The sequence below is a fragment of the Trematomus bernacchii genome, unplaced genomic scaffold, assembly GCF_902827165.1.
Source record: "Trematomus bernacchii unplaced genomic scaffold, fTreBer1.1, whole genome shotgun sequence".
NCBI lineage: Eukaryota > Metazoa > Chordata > Actinopteri > Perciformes > Nototheniidae > Trematomus > Trematomus bernacchii.
Genome location: NW_022987531.1, coordinates 4,297,095 through 4,323,121, shown reverse-complemented (window position 1 = coordinate 4,323,121; position 26,027 = coordinate 4,297,095). Strand labels below are relative to the sequence as shown.

The following is a 26,027-nucleotide window of genomic DNA, read 5'->3' as shown; positions in this document are numbered from 1 at the left end:
GTACCAAAATATAATGTAAGCGTGGACCAAAGGGTAACTCAACACATTTTACACATAAATATGAGTTTACAGTCATAAATATTGCTACTCAGCCTATACACTGCTGTATTTCGTCTTATATGGCCATGGAGAAAATAACCCTGATGATATCACAAAGATGTTAACTATCTACCCTTGTTACATTAATAACTGAAAAGCTCTGATATAAACGTAATGCAGCAGTTTACCAAGCACAGAACAAACACAAATACAATAATTTATCAATGACCATGATGCAATCATGCTGCATTATTGTGAAATTACCTAGTATTTTGCAGCTTGACTCAAAGTAGCGACTAATAGTCAGTCTCTTTTTTAACTACTTTTGGTTAGTTAAAATAAGAATTATCATCAACACGTTTATGAGACTTTCACGTTTTTGTCCTATGACATCAAATACTACAGTTAATACCCCACTGGGGAATGTGTGACGCTTCTGTCATAAAAACAGCAGTTGCTAAAAAGGTGTCTAAATGAGACTACTATCCGTAGGCCCGCCTCACGATGCACATGTCGCCTTTAGCTTAGCATTGGTGATATGCAGCCACGCGACTGTGATGTTGTTTGTTTGTAGCTTAATGTCAACTTTTTACATTACATTACAGATGTAGCACTCTAGAATGGACTCCACCCAACGGATTCCAGCCAAAAACCCAGCGGATCCCAGTGGCTGGAGATGTAAAGCCCTCCCACTATTTCTTGAGAGGGCGTTGCCAGATTTTCAATTTCAGGATTTAACCATGAGATGGCGCTTCATTCACAAATACACAAAGACACGGGTGAACTTTGGTCTTCAGTTTGTTTCATGGACTTTCAGTACTTCAGTAATGTTTGCAGCTCTGCAGTTGTGTTTGCTGAAGAGCATTTAAACACATATTTGTTATGGTTTTCACAGGCTACTCAGTCAAATAAAGTATATCTAATCTTATTATCTTAATTGTAATTCAATAATATATAGTCTTTATATGTTAAATAACCATAATAAAAATGTAAATGTTTACACTTCTTTATTTTTTATGCTCATACTTTTACCTTTACAATAGTTTGCTTTATGCAGTATATTTTTTTGTAATATTGTTGTGGTGTTTTTACACAGTGCAGTAGATCGAAGTAAATCAACTTATACATTAAGATAAGATAAGATAAGATGGACCTTTATGAATCCCCGTGGGGAAATTCAGTTGTTCAAACAGCAACAGGGTGAGAGTGAAAAACAGGACAGCACAGATTCACACAGATTAATCAAATCAAAAATAAGATCAGCGATAAAAATAAAAAAAATAATAATGAGAAACTATGAAATAAGAAATTAATACAATTAAAATTAAAATGTAATTATCATATCACATATTATAATGTATTGTATTATTAAGTAATATCATACCCCATTATAGCAGATGCCACATTGAATGGATGAACACATTTATGCATTAATAATTACAACGGAGTATTTCTAAATATAAGTTGTAAAAATACTTATATGTATTTAATACTAATAACATAATGATTAATTTTACTTTCAGATGATTTTTTCACTTGGGCAATTGACCATTTTGAATGCAGGACATTTACTTTTAACACGTATTTTTACCTAGGTAAATAATCGGAATACTTCTTCCACCTCTGAGTTTGTAACTTTAATTAAATGTTTGATATTCCAGAAACCCTTTCAGACCGGCAATGCTGCCCTGCATGTGTTGATCACCTTGAGGGGGGCTGTCGAGCCTACAGTATTTCATTTGTATTAAAGCCAGACCATTTTTAAATATAACTGTCTGATTTTGTTATTGCACAACATTTGTGAATAAACTCAACTTGTGATTGTTATGGCAATAATATTACAAACATTTTCACAGCCTCAGCTTGCAATGTTTTAATTGTTTTATACCATTTATCAAGGCCTATACCGGCAATGGAGAAGAAAGGGGAGGGGAGAGTTTTGTCACATTCCGTGGATAGGAGAATTCAACAGGACTTAGGAGAAGAGACTGCGGTGCTTTGAGAATCCGACTGCACTTACACTATCGACGTATTTATGATGCGCCAGCGGACGTCATGAATGTGCGTCTGCTGCTGTGGGGAAACTACAGTTTTCTATACAGTGGACTACATTGATGTTTAATAAGAACGACGGACTACTGTAAACTCATCTAGAGACTCTGCACCGTGCTCTGATGCTGTTGTTTTATGCTTTATGAACGTGGACCACAGAGAAACATATTCTTCATGACCAAAGTTGGAATTTAAATAAAAAGGAAAGTGAAACTTATGCTCGTCACCCTCTCCCTCCAGTCCACATTAATACAAATGATCCCAATACGTATTATTGTATGAAAAGATCCTAAAATTAATAGAAATGTAGGCTATTTATTATAAACGTTAGTCCTTAACATCTATCACCATTCAAACATCTTTTAAAAGTTGAACAAACCCCACACAGCTCAGTAAAGACTGTGAAATGTTGACGTTATTTGATAATTTCAGTAAAAGCTAACGTTCATATTTCTCCTTTTGATTATTATACTGATGAACGTTAAAAACAAAGCACTGGCTGATATTTTTATTGAAGTAGCCTACTTTATAGCACCTGATGACAAGGTCAATTTTACTTTCCACTATGTCCACCGCTCAGCTGTCTGCGGCAGAGAGGAAGAGACAGATCACTGCATAAATATGCAAACCCAAACCTACAGTTAAACTTTACTGCTGGAGAAGAGAGATGGGGGGGGGGGAGAGCTGTGGCTGATGGGCTACTGGTGTGTAAACAAAGAGAGTCACACACACAGCTGATCAGCTGATCCCCAGCTGAGAGCTGCTGTTTTCTTTCAGACTATTTAAAAAAACAACGGTCTGATTTTAACATTGCACAACAATGAACTCAATGTGTGATTGTTATAGCAGTAATATTAAACACTAATAATACAGTAAACTATTAACACTATAGGCTACATATTCTTGTTTGCCCGTGGTGAGATGACGAGGCTCCATTAAAAATAAACCTCTTTTTAGTGAATTACTGAGTTTAGGCACGTTAATAAAGTTTTAATGAAGTTGACTACAGCAAATTCATATTTGTTAGTGCTTTCATGTCAATTCGGCGAACATCTGATACATTAAATGATCGTGAGGATGATGATTAAAAATCGTTTATTTGAGCCGGGCTGCATTTCCAGATGAAAAAACAAACCGATGGTTTTTGTAGTTGTAGTACACCAACGTGGATTAAACATTATTTTGTTAAATAAAAACATGGTGATGTTTTGTAAATGATTACATGTCTCTTATTTAGCACAGAATATGATCCTATCCGTGACATATGGATCTTAACAGATATCCGCTATATCAGATTCCTGTAGATCTATCAGCTGTTTATTTCACATGAGTTCCAGTGTGGCAGCTTTTTAATCACTGCTCCCCCTGGTGGATCCATGATCCATTGCAGCTGGTTTCATTATAATTTTATTTATTTATCAAGGGGGCGTATCAAGTCATGCGGGGGGTTTTCCTTTCAGCAAGGGCCGACCCCGTGCCGATCACGGCTCCACTACGGTAGGAGCGTCCGAAATGAGGTGCTACATCTGTACATTACATGTACATTACATTGTCATGTCACTTGTTAGACGCTTTTATCCACTTACATACATTCAGTACTGTGGAAAATCCCCACAGGAGCAATTTGGGGTGAAGTGTCTTGCCCAGGGACACAACGACATGCTGACTGCAGTGGGACTCAAACTTGCTATCCCCTGATGCAAAGTTCAGCGCACTAACTTCAGCGCACTATCTCACCGAGCCACAGCCTCCCCAGCCTTTTACTTAGCAATTGCATTTACGATTCAAAAATTATAAAAGTGGAGCGAATATGTGGAGACTATACTGCCAAACAAAACGTACAAGTGTCAAACATTTCCTGATCGGCTTCCCTGAAAGATATCATGACACGACTATCACTCTATTGTCAGCAATAGTGCTCCTGAGTAGGAATGAAATGTTATTTGTAGTGCAATCCAAGATTAAGTCAAATGTTCTTGTCAAGTCAAATACATTTTATATTGTATAGTGTCAAATCATAGCAGAAGTTATCTCATGATCCTTTTCATATAGAGAAGATCTAGACGTACTCCACACGGCCAATGTTCTTGAGATCTGGCCTGACAGTACTTGTAGAAGATGTTGACCACTAACAACAGACTGCTGTGTAAAGAAACTCTTAAACCACAGTGCATGATCCACCCTAGAATTTAAGGTAGGATAACTGCAACCCTAACCCTTAGTGTTCTATGATGATGTTTAGAAACTCATGAAGGAGAACCTTGGAATCACACCAACTCTAGGCTTGTTGGACAGCCTGGGGGTAACATTAGTGTTAGAAACAGCATTAATTGATACTACCAGTACAACTATAAAAGGGAATATCACAGAGGGCCCTTTCAATTATTTAGTGCACTGAGGCAGCAGTGCAGAGAGACCACCAAAGTTAATGACCGCAATTTGTAAAAGAGCTTTATGGAGGCAGCTTAATGAAGATTTACGCTGCATGTATGCTGAGCGGCAAAACTACGTAGAGAGCTGCAAAGAACATGTATTACAGGCTGGCTGTACGGTAGGGCTGTCCCGAATACCATTTTTCGGGCTCCGGATATTCGTTAGTAATCAGCAGCGAATATTCGACCCGTGCGGGGGGTGCGTGGTAATCAGCAGCGAACCGCTTCAACACGTGTATTTCGGTTTATTCACGGCATTCATTTTGTTATTCTACAGTATTGTTGTTTTATAGTTATTTGTTAATGTAACCCAATTTGTGTTCTTTGAAATTAAAAAGGATATTGCATTGTGTTTGTTACTTTCGTTGCAGTTGTATATGTCTTAAGTGTAATTTGGCTTGGCTTCCTATTTTGTATGGACATGCTTTTATTTTGAAGGAAAGTTAGCGCTGTTGACAGGAAGTTGTTGTTGCTATGGAAACAATGTGATGGAGATTAACGGAGAAAAAGTCATATCTACATATAAAGACGGAGAAAGTAAACGATAAAGTTTATGGTTAAGTGTTAGCACCCCCCGAAGAGGCACAAGCTCTTACGTTGATATTGGAGTTTTCAATAAATTCAATTTGGCAGCTGCAGTGCAGCGCACTGAATATCCGAATAACAAAATTGAAACCCGAATAGTACTCCAGGAACCTAGTAAGAGCAGTGAAAGCTTCAGGCTGCAGAGAAAAAAACACTGCTAATAAAAAAGATTGAATGTATTGTCGAGAGGTTTCAGCCTTGCAGAACCAATTAAAGAAGCAAAAGTTGGGGTTGCAATATTACTATCAATATTTTGACACAGTGTGTGATTAATCAATTGATTGCATTCTGCCCTTTCTGGAACAATGGTGTTATTTCTTGCTTTGAAGTTAGCTTAGTGGTTCCTCAATAAACGCCTAATAGAGTGGTGCAGAAATGAGTCCTATAACCGGGAAAAGACTAGAACGTGTTTGTGGTTAGAAGCCTGAAATAAGGTCTGCGGTTACAGCAACCTTACCTGATTTTCACGTTTTGTTCTACAACATAAAATATATCAGAAAATACTCAACTCCAAAGCTTCTATCCGTCATAAAAACAGCGGGGATCACGATCACCGATCACCGATCACCGATCACCGATCACCGGAATCAGAATCGGCCGATACCGATCACCGATCCGATCATAGGGTGGGTGGGGGCTATGGTGATCTTCCATTTAAAGTAATGTTTAAAACTCAGTTAATGGGGCTCATTTTTATATTGCTTCATTTTATAATCGTGACGGATCGAAAAGTTCAGATACATTTTTCAAAAAATGGTGCGCTTCCACAAACAACAAACAACATAATTATTGCATTCAAATAAAGTACGTTGCATACCGCTATTTTATTTTCTTTTTCGGACACCTTTAAAAACTGCCAGACTGGTGAAGCCATTTTGGCGAGCTTGTTTTGCCGCGCACAGAGAAAAGTGTCATGTATTTTGCGTCATCTGATTGGCTCTCCTGGTCGGCCTTTATTAAGAGTGAATATCGGCCGATATCAATCGGCGACTGATTGATCGGAGCATCCCTACTAATAAGTGACTAAATAAACTACTAAACCCTATCACGACGACACAAGTCCGCCTTTAGCTTAACGATGTTGATGTATTTTAGCCTAGTATTAACTTTTTACTTCTGGCGATTGCATTTACTTATTTTCCGTATTATACCAAATTCCAATGGGAAAATCCCTTTTCTTTTTGTTGAAGGAAACCTTATGGCGCTAACGTCCGGGTCGGCCAACCAAAATACGGCATCACTGCAACACTCTTAGACAGCAGTTCTTTATAGTTATCCGAAATTATTAATGGGATGGACTCTTGTTTTCACATTAACAAACACTTATCATAAAAATGCATTAGAGCCAACAGCAGACTAACAATGAGCCTGAAAGCTAACTTAATGGTCAGGTCCATGCTGCTGAGGACTTGCACTTCCACTTGAATTTCCTTGCACATATTGAGAATGTGACTATGACAAAATAAATGAATGAATGTTAAATCTTAATGTGGTATTTCATCAAAATTCTATATTTAGTCGAGGGCGTAGTGAAACCATTTAAATCTAATGTGTTTTACGTGTCAGAAGCAATCTGAGTCATTTGCTGACCTATATTTTTTTGGAACTGGACACAGCGTTTTCTTCCTAGTATTCCACTGAGAGCTATAAAGCAGAAAAACTAGAGAGAGCTGGGGATTTACTAAACGTTAAGCATATAGGGTGGTGCAAATGGTATTAAGATGTGTAATGCATCATCTCAGTTTTTGGTACAGTACATCTCGCCACTATTGTTCCTTGTTAACAGCTGAGTCAGGGATCCTGTGTCCACCCAAGGTACAAAGCTATTTCCCATGGCCTCAGCTGTAATATAGAGCACCTCCACTCAGCACTACAGAAATCATTACTGCTGCAGGAAAACCATAGGACAGCACCAACACACGTTCATGTTACAGAGAACAGAAAGCCTTCATATACATATTAGTATATCTAAGGGTATAGGGGTTTTACAACTAATTGAAAAGTCTTAATTTTAAAAAAGAAAGAAAGATGATTCTAACCAATTCACCACAGTTGTTAATATGCCTCTGGACTGTACAGAATATGTATATAGCTGCTGGATGCTGAATATAAAGCAACTGTATTTACACAACACAACCCACTCATGTTTTTATTGTCAATGTCAGGATATGGTGCCTTTATTAGCAAACGCTACATCTAAAATCATATGTTGATATTTTTCTGCACTTCTGCACAATAAAATAATCTGATCGTTATTCCATTTTTGGCAGACCTTACGAAGGACAGAAAAATTATTGTCAACTATCTGAGATAAGAGAATGTCCTGGCTTTTTCTGAGTTTGTTCACATAATAAAGTGAATTTGCATACTGAATGGATCTAATACTGGATGTAGTGTAAAGTGTCTTTTTTTTTGTATTGATATATAACGCCATTAATACGTTTATTTTATTTCTCTGAAAAAGCATGGCTCCATATTAGAGAACTTATATAAAAAGTTATATAAAAATGGTAATTGGAATGTCACTAAAGCCCCATTCGAATTAGATTTAGTTCTCTAGGGGAGGCTGTATGATATTACCAATGCCTGCACTGGTCAGTGATTTTTCTGTCCAGAGCGCCTACAGTATGTGGGTATTTCTCTTTTTTAACAACAGTGGAATTCCATGAATGTTCAACATTTATTAACATCGTTACAGATGGAACATCTGCCAAGACATCTGAACTGAACACGAAGGAATGGAAAGAATGAATACAGAAATGTTGCACACCACATCAACGGCATTCACAACCGCATTCTCTTTTAAACCTGATGGTAAATGGACTGCATTTATATGGCGTATTTTCCAGTCTTTGCAATCCCTTTTAGCACCTTTACATACAAAAGGTGCCTACCAGTAAAGGAGACTACAGTGTTTCCCCTCTATACAAATAGTGGCGGCGCAGCGCCGCTGCTGAAATATGCGTGCCGCTGCATAAAAATATGTATTTTTTTTACTTTTTATTTTTTTATTAAAAATAATAATAATTGGCGACCCTTTTTCATTTTTGATTGTTTGTTATGTGGATTTGTAGTATTTGTGTTACTGTATGTTCAATAAAGGTGTATTTTTTGCTAAATCTTGAGACATTGCCACTGTATGTACTAGGCAGGGCCGATTTTTGGCCTAGGCGACATAGGCGGTCGCCGAGGGCGCCAGATCTGGGGGGCGCTGCGCTGGTAGCTCTGGGAGGGGAAAAAACATTTTTGACCGTTGGCGCTCATCCTAATTTTCCTAAATTATGTAAACACATATTTCCAAGGCACTCCTTTATAATTATTAGGATAAATAAAAACAGGTTTGAAACCATTCCAATGTATACTATAGGACAGTAAACCAAAAATATCGTTTGAAGTTGGAGAGATACAAAAATATACATAAATAAATAAATGTTAACTAGGTAAAATAAGATATATAAATGAACAACAAAAATAAAATAGTTACATTTATTTGTTATTGGCTATGGTTGGTTATTGGTTATGTATGTTCATATACTTATTTGATTATTAAAATGTAAACCGATCTTTTTCATATGGGTGTTTTAGAGTTGTACCCCCTAGATCAGGTCTCTAGTAATTGTGTGCTCAAAGTGCACCAGATTGAAGCATTTTACTTTATGTTCAAAAATCTTCCCGGGGGGGCATACCCCCGGACCCGCCTAGGGGATGTGACGTCCACCCCCCAATTCAAACATGTTCATACAATACTGAATACATTTGAAGCCATTTTGACGTATATTATCTATGTCAATAAGTTTCTGTTTTTGTAGTGTATTTGTCTTTTGTAGAGATTTTTCATTTATTCTTTATATATAAAATCTCGCCTAAAATCTCGCCTAGGGCAGCAAATTGGCTTGAACCAGCCCTGGTACTAGGCCTCAAGAGCCTTTCTTGTGCTGGCAGACACATAGAAACAAATTGGGGTGGCGCACTTCGCACGTGCACACACTAAAAAATTCCACACGCTCCGCGCTCACATTATGCTGGGCCCACGTGCCTTAGCACCGCTGCTATGACTCCATCCTAGGGGAAACATTGGACTAACATTCAAACATTCACAAATCGTTGGCCATGCCACCGTGAGCAATTTGGAGTGAAGGGTCTTTGAAGAACACAACTTCATATTGACTGCAGTGACCTGGGTTTGAACCACCAACTTTGCGTTAAATGGAGACCGCCACAGTTGCCAAAATATGTCCTGCAACTTTACATTAAAGGAGAGGTGTCTTGCTTTTCCGGTTATTACCCGTCCCCTTGTGTGTTATGAAGATTTTTATGCATGTAAACGGTGTGCAGAGTCAAAACCCTCAAAGTACACCCTGTAGCGAGTAAAACTTGAACACAGAAAATACCTCCCCAAAACGCCTCGTTGGAGATATGTCACTGTGCATTTGATTCTTCCGGGTACGGCATGATGTCATGCGGTACCCGGAACAAAATGGACCAATCCGGAAGAGCTATGGCCACACCCAGCGGCGCTGGCCGCACCCTCTGCCAGCCTAACATTTACTGTTGGAAGCTCTGGTTCAGTTCACAATCGATCCAGTCATGCCAATGCCAAGGACCTGTTTCCTGAAATGTGAGGAGAAATCTGAGCTGTCAGTCCTACCGACGGAAGAACCACGACGAAGTCAGTGGTTGAAATGTCTTTTTAACACTGTTCCTTCAGAGGTTCGAAGAACGTTACTGTGTGCGCGGCATTTCACAGACGAAAGCTTCCAAAACATTGCCCAGTTTGAGGCCGGATATGCACAGCATTTGAAACTGAAGGACGATGCTATTCCTAGTTTGTTTGGACCGTTTGGAGCAGGGGAAGATTCGGGTACACAACCTGTAAGTTTGCATTGTTATTTGTGTATTTATCAAACAAGACTGTTTAAATGTGTAAATGTGTGTCAGACTGCTAAGCCATTGACACAGTGCTAACTGTGCTAACTAAGTTGCTAGCGTTTCCATATATCAACTCTAATATCAGCAGATGGCCTTACATACATGTATCTCATAGCAGGAGAATGTCTGCATTCACACACGAAATACTCATAGACAGTATACTCCGGGTGATTTACCGTACGGTCAGTACATTACAGTTGGCTTTCCTCCGAGCTACGCTGATAGCATGTATAGCTAACGAGGCTAGCTATACATGCTAGCGGAAAACATTGTATTCATGCCAGTTACAATGAATGACCGAACGTAGCAGACTACCCGTATAAGATTGCAATTATAAACACGTTATTGCTAGCCTAATATGAACCACTAGCTTTTGTTCATAGTAGTTTTATTACACTACATTATAGTTGCCGTTCCTCCGAGCTACCGTTCATATCGTGTTTGCTACCAAGGTAAACAAAAAAGCTAGGTTAGCATATTAGCTGGCAAGCTTACTGTGTTGATTAGATAGATGGATTAGATAGATCCACACTCCTACCACAACTACTACTAACGAATCTAAAACAACTAAGTTTCTCTAATATTTTGTGATTTGCATTTGATTTCGTCCAGCCAGATCCTGGCAATACATGACGGGGACGGGACTACCACACTGACGCCTCGTCCTAAAAAGCCCCGGCTGCGATAGGCAAGATGCCGACAACGGGGAGGAATGGATGATATACCGTGTATATATGTATATTTATGTTCATTTTGTACATTTCTAAAAATAAAGTTTGATGGAAAATACTTAGTAGGCCTATCCTTTCTTCCCTGAATTATTTGCTCCTATAACATATCATTCATATATAGCAAACCATGATTTGATTTTTCATCAAACACAGTAGTAGTTTATTACAGGTAAAAATAACTTACTCTTCTTCCGTTCTACACCTCAAAGGTCTATAATCGAATCTGTACATGTTATGGAGGTTCTGCGGGGTGTGTATGGTGTATATATTGGCATAGAATGTTGTGATCTACTGTTGGTGTTTTCAGCTAACTAGCAGCTAACTGTCAGCTAGGCCACCTTTCTAATTTCTTTGCAACAGACGTTTTCCACTTCGGTAGGCATCATGGCGCAGTTTCCACAAGTGCACCTAAATACAGTTGTAGGTACAGTTCGGTTAGTTAGCGTATAACATATACGGTTGTACCGACGCCATCAGACTGATATTCCGCTCAGAGCCTCTTATTATACACCCATGCTCAGAGCGAGCCGAAGAAAAGCACTGTTAGACATGGGTGGAGCCTCTCTGGTGGTTGACTAATCAGAACAGAGGGGCCGAGCTGACCAATCGGAGCACACTGGGCTCACAGGGAGGGGGGGGCAAGTGCTCCAACGAGCCGTTTAGTGGAGAGAGTGAATACTGCTGAATACACATACTTTACAGAGATGCTGTATGCGAAACCAATGTGAGTTTGGAAAATTGCAAAGTATAAATCTATTTTAGTATACCTCAACAATGGAATTATGATCAGTGGAAATGGCCATGACACCTCTCCTTTAAGACTAAAAGGAGTGTCAACAGTTCTTAGGATAGACAACATAACACTCTGGGGGGTGTTCTGGTGCACCAGCAGATGAATGTAGTAAAGGTAATATTTATCATTGTGTGAAGTTCTGGTGCACTTTTGATAAGCACTTGGGTAAAGGCTATTCCTCTATTTGATAAGCCACCGTCTAACATCAATGGTTAGGGTTAGGGTTATGTAATGTATGTATGCAAAACAACCAATGATAGAGCAAATGCATTAACAAGCAATACACATCACCAAACCTGTCTCTTAAAGAGGTAATGTCTCCCAATTAAGAGTTGGTACGATTGGACAATAAAGCTTAAAATGTGTATATTGATTATATTGATAAAAGTAAATAATTAATATGATTTACATGGTTAATTATGTTTTTTAGCAAACAGTATTTCAGCTGGGTCATTGAGGGTTGATTCCCTATGTAAATGATATATGACATTTCATACTGGATCAAATTCTAGTGAAACTAATCATATTTGTTATAGAACAGCCAGTATAAGCTGTTCTTTTAGTGTTTTTTCTGTGGAAATGGACTGAAAATATAACTGTCTCTTAAATGCATCATTGTTATTGTGAAAGATTGTATAATTAAAACAGAGATTGTTGTATCCTAAATCACAGTATTGTGTACACTTGAAAGATGGGTAAAGTAAGTTGGTGTGCCTCAAAAGGGCAAAATGGCTGAGGTGGAAGAAGTACTCAGACCCTTTACTTGAGTAAAGGGTCAGTTTTACCCTCCAACGGACCCTGGACACAACGCGTACATTTGTCAAAATCATCACTTTCAAAGTAAACACTCAAAAATACATGAACCGAGATAAACAGCTTTTTGTCACGTCACAAGGGACTGCTTAAGATTATTTCATGCCACTAAAATTAATTCAGGCTTAAAAGCTCAGAAAATCACATAATGTGTCTTCTGCTGTCAAAATAAAACCTACAATATTGTGCATGTGGGAAAATATTTCAACATATCAGAAATGTGGAGCTACTGTCAAAGGAGCTCTAATTAAAATAAGTGTACAGCTCGCAAACACAATGGTGTGTGTATGTGTGTGTGCTTGCTGGCTAAACACACACACCTAGCGTACATATGTAACCCATACGCTCTGGAGAGTTGCATCACCCACGTTCCCCTGCTTACAAACACACAGAAGAGTACACACCAATGTGTCTGATTGTAATTCTGTCTCCTAAACTTGGTCTGAGCATAGTTGAGGTTCTGACATTTGGGTGAATTTGACCTTGTCTTTCCATTCGTACATAAAACGAAGATCATCTATGATTGGGGCAGCGCACATTAGAACCATAGGATTTATAAAATACTGATTCTGTGTCTATTCTTTACATCACCCATAGGATTATGTAGAGTGGTTATGTAGCTAAAAGTTGGCAACTAGGGGCGTCGCCATGTTGGCAGTTACACAAACTCCTGACTATCCCAAAATTAACATCTTTGTTGGAGTTGAGGCAACTGGTGATATGGCAGACAGCAAGCGTTCCAGACAAAATTCCCCTGTAACTCAAAGTGGTCAGGTCCTGAGAAAATGTAAGCCTTGACATAATAAAGAATACAAAAAATCATACAAAAAATTCACCAACCGTACAGTTGTCATTAATAGGGATATGAGCTGTAGAGACGGTTGATTTGTGCCTTAAAGTTGGGCACTTTACCATGGGGAATGGCTCAGCCAGCCTCAAGTGGCCATTCCGTGAACTGCATGTGTTGGCACTTCCTGAAAAAGCTATTAGTTTAAAAGACCTTGGCAAATTATCTAATCAAGGTCAATTTATTTTCATATGCTTTTTCCAGAATCTTTAACTGCATCTCGTGGTCTTGACAGCTGATGGTGTTAGCTCAGTTCTCATGGAGATGGTTGATCTGTAGATATGTGGGAAATGTAGCTGCCTCTTAATCTGTGCTCATCTGTATGTTCACATGTATGAGGTTTCGGTAGAATCAAACTCTTAAGGCGAGACACCCCAGGTGAATAGGGTAATTTTCTTAACTTAAAGATATCAGCTAGAAATCTCTCCAGTTAATTACTTATAATAAGGCAATTGTTTTTTGTATTACAAGTTTTCTGAAATAGCATGTTTAAATGTGCAAATTAGCCATTATCTCATTAAATATGCGCATATTTTCACACATTTCAGGAACCGAAATCTGAACTTTGGATAAAGCCAGGTTCAAAATTCTTGTTTCATTTTGTAGTCATATTAGTATCTAAGGCTTTTACAGAAGGGATTTTGGATATCTCTTTTTATCACTCCATAAATCAGAAAATACTGTCCTAAAATATCAATTTTCGCCATGTTTTTAGGTATACAATGTTATATAATTCAGGCTATGAATGATATATGAACAAACCCTTCAGTAAAAGCCTTCATAATATTGATAGGAATATAACTGGAAGGTTTGGTGTATGTAACTGCTACTGAAGTGGAAATCTCGGACTCAGAGTAGGAGAAAAAACTAATTTTGAGAAAACGACCTTTAAAGATTGCAGTGTGGCGCTAGCTAAACCCTCCTGTTCTCTGGATGACAGCTTGCGCCTCGACGCACTCCGTGAAGGTATTCCATGTTCGGGGTCATTTTGTTTTTTGTATAACCTTGCTTCGTGCTAGTGACAATTGTTGTCATCTTCTCTGTGAACGTTTTTTTCGCCGTTCTTTTGCCATTTTGAGATTTAAATTTCTAGCGGAAAGCTAACCAGGAAGTGTTTTAGCACACCACGTGACGCATCTGAACGAATCACGTTGTCAGAAATTGACACCAGCCAATGAGATTTCGTTTCTTGGTTTAAGACCCCTTTGTACTTTCACGATTGGTTGCTGATACAAAGGAAATGATGAGATTGTGCAGGAGAGACGGAGCTTTCCAACGATATCTCTGATGACATGGTGCAAACAGCGGTCGCGGTACTTTATGTTACATTAGAATGCTAACTTTTGGTGAATTTAGGAGAAATGTACAGACGCAAATAGAAAAACTATAGTAAAATAAACACTTAAATGTGTATTTTGTACGTTTTCCTTCCAAAGGCCTGAAAGAAAACATGTTATAGAATCAAAATAGCACAAAATCTCAAAATTGACCAGTGCATGAAAAACGATGTTTTTGCCTGCCGTGTCTCGCCTTAAGCGACATGGGGATGGTGCAGAGTTCAGTTCTGGATTACTGTTTGGACTGTTGTCAAGTTAAGTGTGAAAAACATTAAGAGTCAACTAAATTGGTTTATCTGGCCGAAAAGTCTACTTTTTTATTTTTCTGATAATAGTATTTCACTGCAATATGTATTTCCACTAAACCTCTTGCACAAGAGTTGTTGGTCGAGAATGTCTCTATTGTGCTGGTGGGTCACTGTGGCATATTCTCACTTGGCATGGATACAGACCTGGTTCAGGTCTTGGTTTAAGGCCAGGGCATAAATATAAATAGTGGGTTTCTGTTAGTTTGTTGGAAGCTAGCTAAGTATAATTAATTTCCATTGTTTCAAAGCCAGGTGATTGTGACTCAATCAGTCCAGATTCGTGCTGTTATAACTTGTGTATTTTTCTAAATGTTCTTGGTAATGGGTCATGAATGAGTAATGAATTAAATACAAGATAAGAGTTACCCTCTGCCTACCGTTGTACAGACTATGGTGGTGGGGGGCCATCTCCTCTCCCGCTGCTCTCCTCTGCTCCCTGCCTGGGGATCCACCGCTAAACCTCCCCTTACCGTGCTCCATCCCGGGGCTGTGCTGATAGTGCTGGTGGTGCCGTATAGACTCTGGACTACCCACGATCACCCGCCCTTTCCTCAGGTGCTCTGGGGTCCCCATCGCTGCAAGCATGGCCTCCGGACTCCCACAGCATGCCCCCCCCATGTGACTTGAGCGGTGTCTCTGACCCAGCTCTGGGCTTGACTTGGCGGTGTTCTTCCCACGGCCGGGTGATGCCTGCCCTGACATAGATAGCTGTTTGTGGGCTAGTAGGTCAGAGCTGTGGGGTTTTGGGTTGGAGTCACATGGTATCCTGGTGGGAGACTTACTGTGTTTCTCCTGGCTGTGACTCCGAAGGCCACGAGGGTCCAAGTCAGTGAGGGATCCCCCTCGGGGGCGGCACGACTGGGGGAATGTGTAGTACTCCGGGGTGGAGCTGTGCCTCCTTCCTGTGGATTCACACACATCTCCTGGTTTCCGGTGGTGTTCCGAAGAGATGCATCTTGACCCAGGACTGGTGTTGGAGTCCAGGGGGGGGGGTTTGAGGTTGTCTGGACTGTCCGTGCTCCCTGCGCTGGAGGTGCTGCTTCCATCGCCTACATCCCGCAGCAGGCCAGGTGCTGGGACACCTCCACCCATTTGAGACAAGCTGCTCTGACTGTCAATGGAGCTCCTACGCCCGGTTCCTCCGTGCCCCCCCACAACTCCTCCAGCCACGGCCGCAGTCCTCTCCTCCTCCAGCATGAGGCACACCTCCTTGAGCTCCAGGTTTTCCCGGATGACCTCCAACTGGCGCTGCTCCAGCTCCTTCAGCTTCTGCAGGTAGATGGCCACCTCCTTCCTCATCAGGCCGGCGCTGTAGCGGCCCAGACGCTGCCACTCCCTCGAAACACGCTTTCCCTTCTGCCGGTCATCGTCCAGGAAGCAGCACAGGTCCCGCAGCTCCTGGTTGTCCTCCTGCAGTTTCTGGTTCACGTCCTGGTTAACATTGGCACACAAAAAGAAGCACACACAGAGCAGAAGTAAGTGATGATATCCACATTTCTAAATGTTTGAATTCTTCAATCCCACATGCCGCTTCGCAACCAATAGGGCCGTTACTACCTCAGTACTACATCAGTAGTTTTTCAGAGCAAGTATATATTTGTTGTCATGTTTCCAGGTTTTCTGTCATGTGCACAGCTTAGGGATTTGTAAAGCAGGAGCTGAAAATCCCACATTTTCTTAATTGTGATTACAGTATTTTAATACGTTCATTAAGTGTTTGTAAAATCGCCAATGATAAAAATAATAAATATTGTGTACTGCCATTTACGGCCTTCTAGTTAGAGTGGAGCACGACTCCTGACTTTTCCTTGTGTTTTTTTTTATTTTTTATATATATCTGTTGTAATTTATTGTCTTTTATTGTGATTGTAGTAATGTGTTTTTATTACATATACAGCACTTTGGCTCGACCAAAAATCGCTTTTAAATGTGCTTTATAAATAAAACTTGATTTGATTTGATTTGATTTAATATAAAATCATCTTATGATTACGGGATACGATTTGTTTTCCATTTCCCAAGCCCTAATACATAATTGTTGTCATTCGACATACTGATTTACTATGATATAAAACACAGAAAAAACAGCAAACCTGACATTGGAAAGGCTAGAACATTGCATTTACTCAAGAACCATCCTTAAGGACTATTTTGACATACTTGTACTTTACTTGAGTATTTCCTATTCCAAACTACTTTTGAAAAGCAGTATTTTAGTTTTTACTGCACTACATTTAATTAAGACTCATACTAGCTACTTTATGAAAATAAAAACACATGATAAATGATATGATGCAGTACTGTATTACTTATATACCCAGTTTTTTAAGAGGAAATACAATTGGCACCACATGTATTTGTTGGTTACAGCATCATTAAAAAACTAAAATTTCAAATATAATATATGGTTTAATACTGTGAAGAAGCTGCTCTGCATATTGAGTACTATGTTTGATACTTGAAGTACATTACATTACATTACATTTCATTTAGCTGACGCTTTTATCCAAAGCGACTTACAATAAGTGCATTTGACCAAGAAGATACAAACTTGAAGAAAACAGAATCATATGTACATCAGGTTTCATAGAGCCAAAACATTTCAAGTGCTACTCAACTGGCTTTAGATAAACCAGGCCTTTATTAGTATATAAGTGCTTTGTTAGTAATTATTTGTTAGTAATTCTATCGCTCGAAGTGGAGTCGAAAGAGATGAGTTTTCAGTCTGCGCCCCGACGCTGGCGAAACAGAGGGCCTCATCATCTAACTTTGCATGGGGCCTCAAGTTGGCCAGGGACGGCCCTGCTTTTACTCAAGTAAAGGGTCTGAGTATTTCTTCCACCTCAGCCATTTTGCCCTTTTGAGGCCATATTTCAGATTGCTTCCTCTCTTAATGATCATGCCCTAGCTACAGAAGATGATTAGGGCCACATGTGATTTTCCTTTTTTGGATCTGACCAAAAGTGTTTTTTGATTTGTTTTATTCTGATATTAAAGTCAGAAATCTGAGGAAAACAATTCACATGTGGCCCTTATCATCTTCCACTGTGCAGATCCAGATCAGCATTTCAGCATATCCATTACAGCTCACTCACCTGTATACAACAGTGAGAAACCAGTTAGACCATGGTTCCCCGTGGCCCCCCCCGTGGCCCCACCCGACCTCCACACCCAGCTCACCTTTAGACTACGGATCTCGTTCAGGTGCTGCTGGAGTCTCCGGTTGACCTCCCGCATCAGATTGCCGTGCTCCACGATGGCGCTCCTCTTCCCCGCTTCTGCCCTCCGCAGTCTCCGCACCAGCTCCTCTTTGCCCCACTTCAGCAGCTCCTCGTCGCTGATTTTGGAGATATCCTCCGCCGGACTCTCAGCGCTTTTGGACACCTGCGCGCCTTTCTCCATCCTTTTAGTTGAGGTTGGCAAGGGAAAAAAGTCTGGTGGATTTCGGAAACACCAAACCAAGCCTGACAGGGATAACTCTGATCCTACTTATGTTCCCACCAACCCACCCATTTTTTTTACGTCCGTGGATTTACATCGTTTTCAGTTGGACTGAGCCTCGCCCATGCTGCGGCTCGGGTCTCCGCTCGGGTCTCTGCTGCTGCTGCTCTCCCCGCTGTTAGAGCTTCAGTCCGCACACTGCTGCGGCTCTGGCTGTGCCCTCGCTCGGCTTGGCGGGGCGGTTTCTCTCCAGGTGCATGCCGGCCGCCTTTGCGCACTCCCGCTGCTCAGTACGCACTACCGCTGCCCGACCGCTGGGGAGGAGGAGGGGAGGGAGAGGAGGAGGACTGCAAGGGGAGGCTGCAGGTGTATATACAGGATGAGAAGGTGCGTTAGTGTGGAGGAAAGAATCTCCCTTCTCTCGCTCCTTCACCCTCTACCTCTCTCCTAACGTCTTTTTTATCGGGTTGCGCCATCTGCTGATGGTATCCGGCCATTACTAAAACATAATAATGATAATAAACTTTATTTATATGGCAAAAACATAGTTGCAAAGTGGTTTAACATTAAAATACACTGACAGCAAGTGAATTAAACAAAAGCAACTAAACATAAAAACATATAGTAAAACACATAAAAGAATACAACAAAAATAAATAGAATAAAAATAAATGAAAAATAAAATAAGACTAAAAATTAAATTACATAAAGGCAATTCTCAAAAAAAGTGACTTAAAAGAGCTGACATTTTGCAGCGCTGCTCTCCTCGGGACCTTGGAACGACCGACAGGAATGCCTCTGAGGGGCAGGCGTCTCAAGGCCTCAAAGGTCATCAATAAAGTCTTAACATTTTATTATACCGGCCAAAGTTCCAGCACACAAATTGTATTTAGAAGTGCACAGCAGCTTCAGAAATGATACAAATAAAATATAAGCTGTCTTTAAATTAAAAGATCTTAGCGGTGGTGATGCGGTCGGGAGACCAGGGACAGTTGCAACACGGGTCGGTTGTCACACCTTCAATATCTCCAATCACAAACAAGCTGGAGTGATGAAACTCACTCTGCACATGCGCAGATAGATGGTAAGATCGCTGAGAAAAAAAGGAGCCACGTTTGAATTTCTCGCGTAAGATATCGGCAAAAGTGTGTTTCTGAGGTAAAATATTAACTAAAATTATATGATGTATTTTTTGGATACTGTCTTGAGTTCAAATGTCTAGGAATCCAAACTAGTATTATTAGAATCACTGTTTTGTAAGCTACAAATAGAACTAGCTAAATATGGGTCAAGCTAGCAATCAGGCAGGTTCACAGGGGGTGAAAGCAAGACTGGTGGTCCTGGGACGGTTGTAACGGGACGGTTGTAACATGGCACATTTACAATGATGACACATTTGCTTGAATGATCAATTGTTCATTCAAGCATACAGTTGTATTGTTGATTGGTGTGCATTGTCCCTGTAAAAATAAACAGAATAAAATACTGTACAGTATAGGCCTAAAGTGTGTGTGTGTGTGTGTGTGTGTGTGTGTGTTTACAGTATGCCAAATGTCAGAAAGAGGAAGACAGACAGGGGAGTGCCACTTGCTCTGCTGCAGAGGGCCTCAAATTAAGTTGAGAAGGGCAAATCATTCAGGGAAGTGGCAAAGTCCCTGGATATATGCCATGTCACCCTGTACCGGTTCCATACAAAGAGGCTGAGGTTGGAGAGTCAGGGATCACAAACACCCCCAAGAGTAAGCTACTGGACACCAAAGAAGGTGTTCTCAACAGAGCAGGAGATGCTTTTGAGAGACTATCTGATGGAGGCAGCTGATTTATATCATGGTCTCAGCTCAAAGGAGGCAGGTCTACATAATTAAGGTAGAATCACCTCTCAGAGAACAGTTTAATCCTTCACAGAGGATGATGCTGTGTGTGTTATCTGTTATCCTGTTCATTGTTCATTGTTTGTTGGAGGATGTGTGAAACCCCATTCAAATCTTGTTGCCTTAGAATTTGACAGCTTTCCCTATTTGTTGTCATGTAGTGTGAAAAAAGGTAACCGTTATTAACATGTTACAACCGTGCCTGGCATGTGCTACAACTGTCCCTGTACACAAGGACAGTTGTAACAGTTGAGTTTGTTTTTTTAAATACATTTTCCAACCTGTACTTATTTCATAAAAACATCTTAAATACATTGTTTCAGTAGCTGACATATTGATAATGTATAATATAGCAAAATGGCTATCCTATTGTAAATGTTTTTTTACTTATTGGGGAAAAGCCCAAAAAGTGTTGCAACTGTCCCTGGTCTCCCTACTCGGTTTATCTAAGCTGTTTACCCTGCTGATTGCATTTGTACTTCAACTATTATAAAAGTGGTGTTAGTATGTAGAGAGTGTCCTGCTGATCAAAACGTGGGCCCTGTTTGTGCACCACTGAGCATATTTCATATAAATGATGCAAATATTGCCTGACTCTATGAAATATACCCAGATATTCCTCCCCCTTTCACTTTCCCGCCTACAAACTCCGCCAGGACAGTGTCACGTCTCGGCTCAGTCTAATTAATGCGGAGGGGAAATTACAACTGATTTGACTTTAACAACGTTTAAGACTTCATCTTTTAACTTTGAGCAAAACAAATCTGCTGATTTATGCTGATAATGGAAAAAAGGCTTTTTCGGCCCAATGACGTTATGGACTGACATGGAATTTCCGACACTGTTTGGCCACAACAAAATGTTGCTTCAGAATCATGAAACAATCAGAAACAGGTTTATTGCCAAGTAAGTTAACAAGTACTGTATGAGGCCATAAACCGGTTTCTGATTCTTTTCTCTGATTCAGCTCACTTGGGGGCTTGCTCTATACACTATAGATCGAGAAGTTCTAGTCCTCATTGAATTGGTAATGTGCATCAAAACAATGAATCATTAAGGAGAAGACACTTTCATTATCATTCCAAAACAAACAGTGAGGCCAAGACTGCCTGGAAGAGGAACAATGTGGCAGGGCCTGTGTGACCTGATGGACTGGTTGCTTGTGATGGGACATTCCCCTCAGTATAAATGAGCAGGAGCGTGTCTGCTGCTGCGTCTGTGAAGAAACGTTAGAGAGTCGAGAGGATGCAGCTGTTACCCTCCCTGCTGATTCTGGTGCCGCTCTGCGGAGGACAGGAATGGGAAGCTCCAGAGTATTGCCGTGGCAGCCCATGCCCCCAATTCACAGTTGTTAATAAAACAACGGTAGGTTGTTAGCGCAGTTCACACACAAACTGTTGGTGTTTGCACTTTCTCTAAAGTTTTATTAAAAACAATTGATATTGTCTACAGGACTTTGAGGAGCGTTTGTATGTTGCCACTGCATGGATTACAACCAAGATACCCAACCCTACGGCGTTTGATCTGATTGCTGCAAGTGCGAGGCTGAAGAGTGTGGCACTAACAGGTATGTCAGATGTCTTTGGTGGTTTACTAATCTATTGTCCAAAGAATGCTTAACAAAATCACACAGTTTTGAGCTGAAATGTTCAGAGATAAAGCCTCAGGAGAAGCAAGATATCTAACGATTGCATAAAATACATTATAGACATAGTATCACGGTGGGAAGAAAACGGAGAAGGCCAGCACCCTTTGTTTTGTGAATGTTCTTGGGTTATCTCTGTTACTGAGGGAAGTGTGCACAACATTCACAGAGTGCAGAGTGTATACAGGTGTGGTTAAATCAGAGTACATTTAATAAATAGCTATAAAATGAAAAGCAAATTTGATAAACCAGGGCAATTCATGTGCTGTAAATAAACTACTAAAACCAGTGGTGGATTGAAGTACATTTACTCACGTACTGTACTTAAGAACTAGTTTGACATTATTTAAGTATGTTTAATAACTTTCAGTCCAGCACATTCTGGAAGCAGATATTGAACTTTTTAATTTTGTTCAACTCATAGTTACCTTTTACATATATAACACACACGATAGCTTATATTAATTAGCATTGTGTTACATGTTGACCCAGTGTTTTACAAAGTATCTTAAAGGTCCCATGTCATGGCCATTTCTACTGATCATAATTCCATTGTTGAGGTCTACTAGAATAGATTTATATTGTGCAATTTTCCAAACTCACATTGGTTTCTCATACAGTATCTCTGTATAGTATGTGTATTCACTCTCTGTCCTAAACGGCTTGTTGGAGCTCCTGCCCCTCCCTGTGAGCCCAGTGGCCGTCTGCGAGACAGCGAGACACAGCGAAACCCAGGCCGAAACCAGCCCGAACACACACACACACCCGCAGCCTGGCTGGGAGTTTGTGTGTGTGCTCACACACAGACTCACAGCCTCGCCGCGTCCAGACGTCTCAGGCTGAGAAATCCGCGGAGCTGCAGCTGAGAAAAGATTGAGTGTGTGTGTGTAACGGCTCCGCGGACGTAACGTAACGTTACGTCACTATACCCAAATACGTCACTGTACCCAGGAAGAAAAAGAGAAATCTCCAACGAGGCGTTCTGGGGCAGCATAAACAGGTCTTTTCTGTGTTAGAGTTTTACTCGCTACAGGGTGTACTTTGAGGGTTTGTGACTCTGCAGACCGTTTACATGCATAAAAAGCTACATAACACACAAGGGGACGGGTAATAACCAGAAAAGCATGACATGGGACCTTTAAATAAGCTTTACATTGACAATGTTAATATGTTCCTACATGTACCGTGACAAAGACAGGATCATTTATATTATTATGCTATAATACTGTTAAAAGAGCCATTCTGCACCCTATTATTACTTTTGATACTTTGAGTACATTTGGCTGATAATAGTTGTGCACTTCTACGCAAGTAACAGTTAGAATTACTGACTTTACTTTTAACATAGTATTTTAAGACCAAAGTATTTCCGAGTACTGATTCAAACTGGGCTATCACTATGTATAAACAATTAAATAGTATCTTTACTGTGTTCATTTTTAAAAGAATAATTTTGCTTCAGGTATCGGGTACTGAAAAGGATTTGTGCCATGTGAATTTATTTTTGAGATATGAGCAACTATGAATTTTATTTTATATGTATGAGGAAAAATTGCCACTTGTTAGCAAAACCTTTCTCAGAATACTTAATTTAATCTCAGAACTAAAAAAGAAATGTCACTTTTGGTCGAATCTAAAAAAAAAATCACATTTCACTGCATAGTGATTCACTTGCCATTTGAAAACCATATCACACACCCAATGCAGACAACAAGAAGAACACTTGGCAACTCAAGTGTTGAGAATCTATCCTGGTTCTCATGAAATGGGCGGGGTATATTATTGGTAGAAGAACAACAGGCCAGAGATCAATTTTAAATAAATCAAGCAGATTGTCCTCCAGATATTGTTGAATTTGTCTAACCTCTCAGAGATGTTTGCCTCCATCAAATGTCTTGCAAAAAATGTTTAGTTTATCCAAGTGTCTTTGAATGAAAGGTTTTAACACAAGCTTGGCATCCTTAAATCAATACAAAATAATCAATAGCTCCAAGGAATTGTTACACATTTTGTAATTGTTGACAAGATGACAAACATGTGTACGTCCTAATGCTGTGCAGTTTTCCATATCATTTTCTTATTATAATTTCTCCTCCAGGTCACTTTGACGCCTGGCCGGTGCTGGTCAATGTCACAAATGGCAAAGAGTACTCACTATCCTGGTTTGTTCCTCCTGACATGAACATACCTGAAATCACTGACCCATCAGTCCAACTGGAAATTAGACCTGAAGTCAACGTCTACGTCAGGTGAACAATAATGACTTTTTAAAAAAAATATTTTTGCTATTGAGTAGTGTTGGAATGAGTCCTAAACACCAAAATGAGTTAGTATTTAAACATTTCTGGTTCCTTTGTCTCAAAGTCAACAGGCAGCCTGTCTTGAAAATGGCAGTTTCTAAAGTGGCTAAATGAGAATAAAAATCATCATGCCAAGCCTCCTTTAGTTTAGCCGTGGTGATATGAAGTCATGCAACAGTGATGTAATTTTTTTATAGCAAAACGTTAAACTTCAACTGTAACAAAACCTCTAACAGCATAAACATGTGTTAGCCACCGATGAAAATCCAATGGAAAAAACCCATCGCTTGTTGTCGAGGTAGCTCTTACAATGCTAGCTTCCGGGTCGGCCTACATTAATATACCACTATACTGGGGTATTATTGGACATATTAGTCATTAAACAATAAAAAAATGTGTAAGATTTGTATAGTTCATAATTAGATAACAAATCTAAATAGGACAAAAGTGTTATTTAAACTCAGAACTTACCACATGTAACCTTTATGGGGCTCCTAATTGACTGTGGCTAAGAATGAAAAAATCCCTTTACCAATTTGACAACACCAAAAAGCATTTAGGTTAGCTAGGTTAGCAAGCTAGCTTACAGAAGATCTGCAATGATATCTGATCACATTTTTAAAATAAGCCAAAAAAACTTACATTTTAGGTAAGTTTCCATTGAAATTGACAATTGGCTAACTTTATAATCCCTGAATGTCAACAAGAGCTCCGGAATGCATCACTTTTTACCGTCCCCGTTTCTTTGTTTTTTGTGTTTTGAGCTTCTTGCAGCAGTTCTTTTATGCAGCGCTTTTTGTAAAGCCAATGCATGTTTGGTCAAGTTGGTGAATGTTTTTTAAATGCTGCACATGTGTTGTCAAGTTGGTGAAGATGTTTCTTCATTTGCATGTGTTTTGGCACATATGCATTTTTACATTAGCAACATTTTTGAAACTGCAGCGCGTTTGCACTTGTCAGCCACCATAGGGTCAACATAACATAACACGTATGCAAATCAAAACAGAAAATAATTGTAAAAACTAAACACACCCTTATAGTGAATGAAAAGGTATTTGATAAAACAATTAATTTGTGTCATTGTTTCCGCATCATATTAAAGGGTCTTTCGTGGCACTCCAAGCATCGACCAAGGAAAACTGAATGCAAAGGAACTTTGTAAAAGCTTGCGCAAAGCTGGGAAAACCTTCAGCACTGAAAGATATGCCGGGGCCGCCTATGAATCCTATTTCGCTCTTACTCACCACAATGAGGTCTGGATAGACAAAACCCAGTAACATGTGCATCATACTGTATAGTCCCTTTAGTATCACTTCATTCATCCTCTATATGAAGATCTTCAGTGTTAGACTTTTGTGTTAAAAAGTGTAGTAAACGTATCAGAAATAGACACACACTAATAAATGTAGTATTGTCCCCTCAATGGTAAGGATGCACAATGAAAAATTGTTATTGTATTTTTGGGGGGGGGTTCTGGACCAAACAAGGAGATTATATGAAGTCTAGAGAATGCTGTTTGTAGGGCAGAAAAGGGTGTCATGCTTGTACACCTATTTGAGGAATGTTGTGATATTTCCCAGCAACCCTAACCACTATGTACTTTTTAATCATTATAGTTTCTGATAAAAAAAAAATATCTGCTGTAAACAATCAATAAACAGTTTTAAACGCTTTACGTGTGCATGTGTGGTTAATGTCACAAGTCTTCCCTTCATATTTAATTAGAAAGTTCATCACATGTCAGCCCTGAAGGAAGTCCCTGGCACAGCTCTTCTCCAATTAAACAAAAATGTGACAACTACATCCTTCTTCCTGTTTAAAACCTTTGTGCAAAAGCTGAAGGCATTTGACTTGTCTAACAACTCAATCTTAGTTACAGACAAAAGAAGAACAGAGAACATGTC

The 26,027-nt window shown here is 39.8% G+C and overlaps 2 protein-coding genes across 3 annotated transcripts in view; one reads left to right on the top strand and one right to left on the bottom strand.

Moving 5' to 3' along the window:
- The window catches only part of ccdc85a (coiled-coil domain containing 85A), a 42,136-nt gene extending 23,792 nt beyond the window's left edge, over positions 1-18,344 (bottom strand). Inside the window, exons 1-2 of one of the 2 annotated variants that reach the window (XR_004555210.1) lie at positions 18,047-18,344; positions 15,233-16,297 (exon numbers count right to left, since the gene is read on the bottom strand). Coding sequence is in view for 1 of the 2 variants with exons in the window: in XM_034122171.1 (XP_033978062.1) it covers positions 15,244-16,297; positions 18,047-18,268 (1,276 nt within the window). In the remaining variant the exon portion in view is untranslated. The remainder of the gene's footprint in view (positions 1-15,232; positions 16,298-18,046) is intronic. The other variant, XM_034122171.1, reaches the window with a different exon arrangement.
- A 3,030-nt stretch (positions 18,345-21,374) lies between these two features.
- On the top strand, positions 21,375-25,796 carry soul2 (heme-binding protein soul2). Its single transcript, XM_034122159.1, has 4 exons — positions 21,375-21,543; positions 21,631-21,745; positions 23,922-24,072; positions 25,226-25,796. The coding sequence occupies exons 1-4, from the start codon at positions 21,424-21,426 to the stop codon at positions 25,398-25,400; spliced, it is 561 nt and encodes a 186-aa protein (XP_033978050.1). The 5' UTR covers positions 21,375-21,423; the 3' UTR covers positions 25,401-25,796.
- The last annotated feature ends 231 nt before the right edge of the window (positions 25,797-26,027 follow it).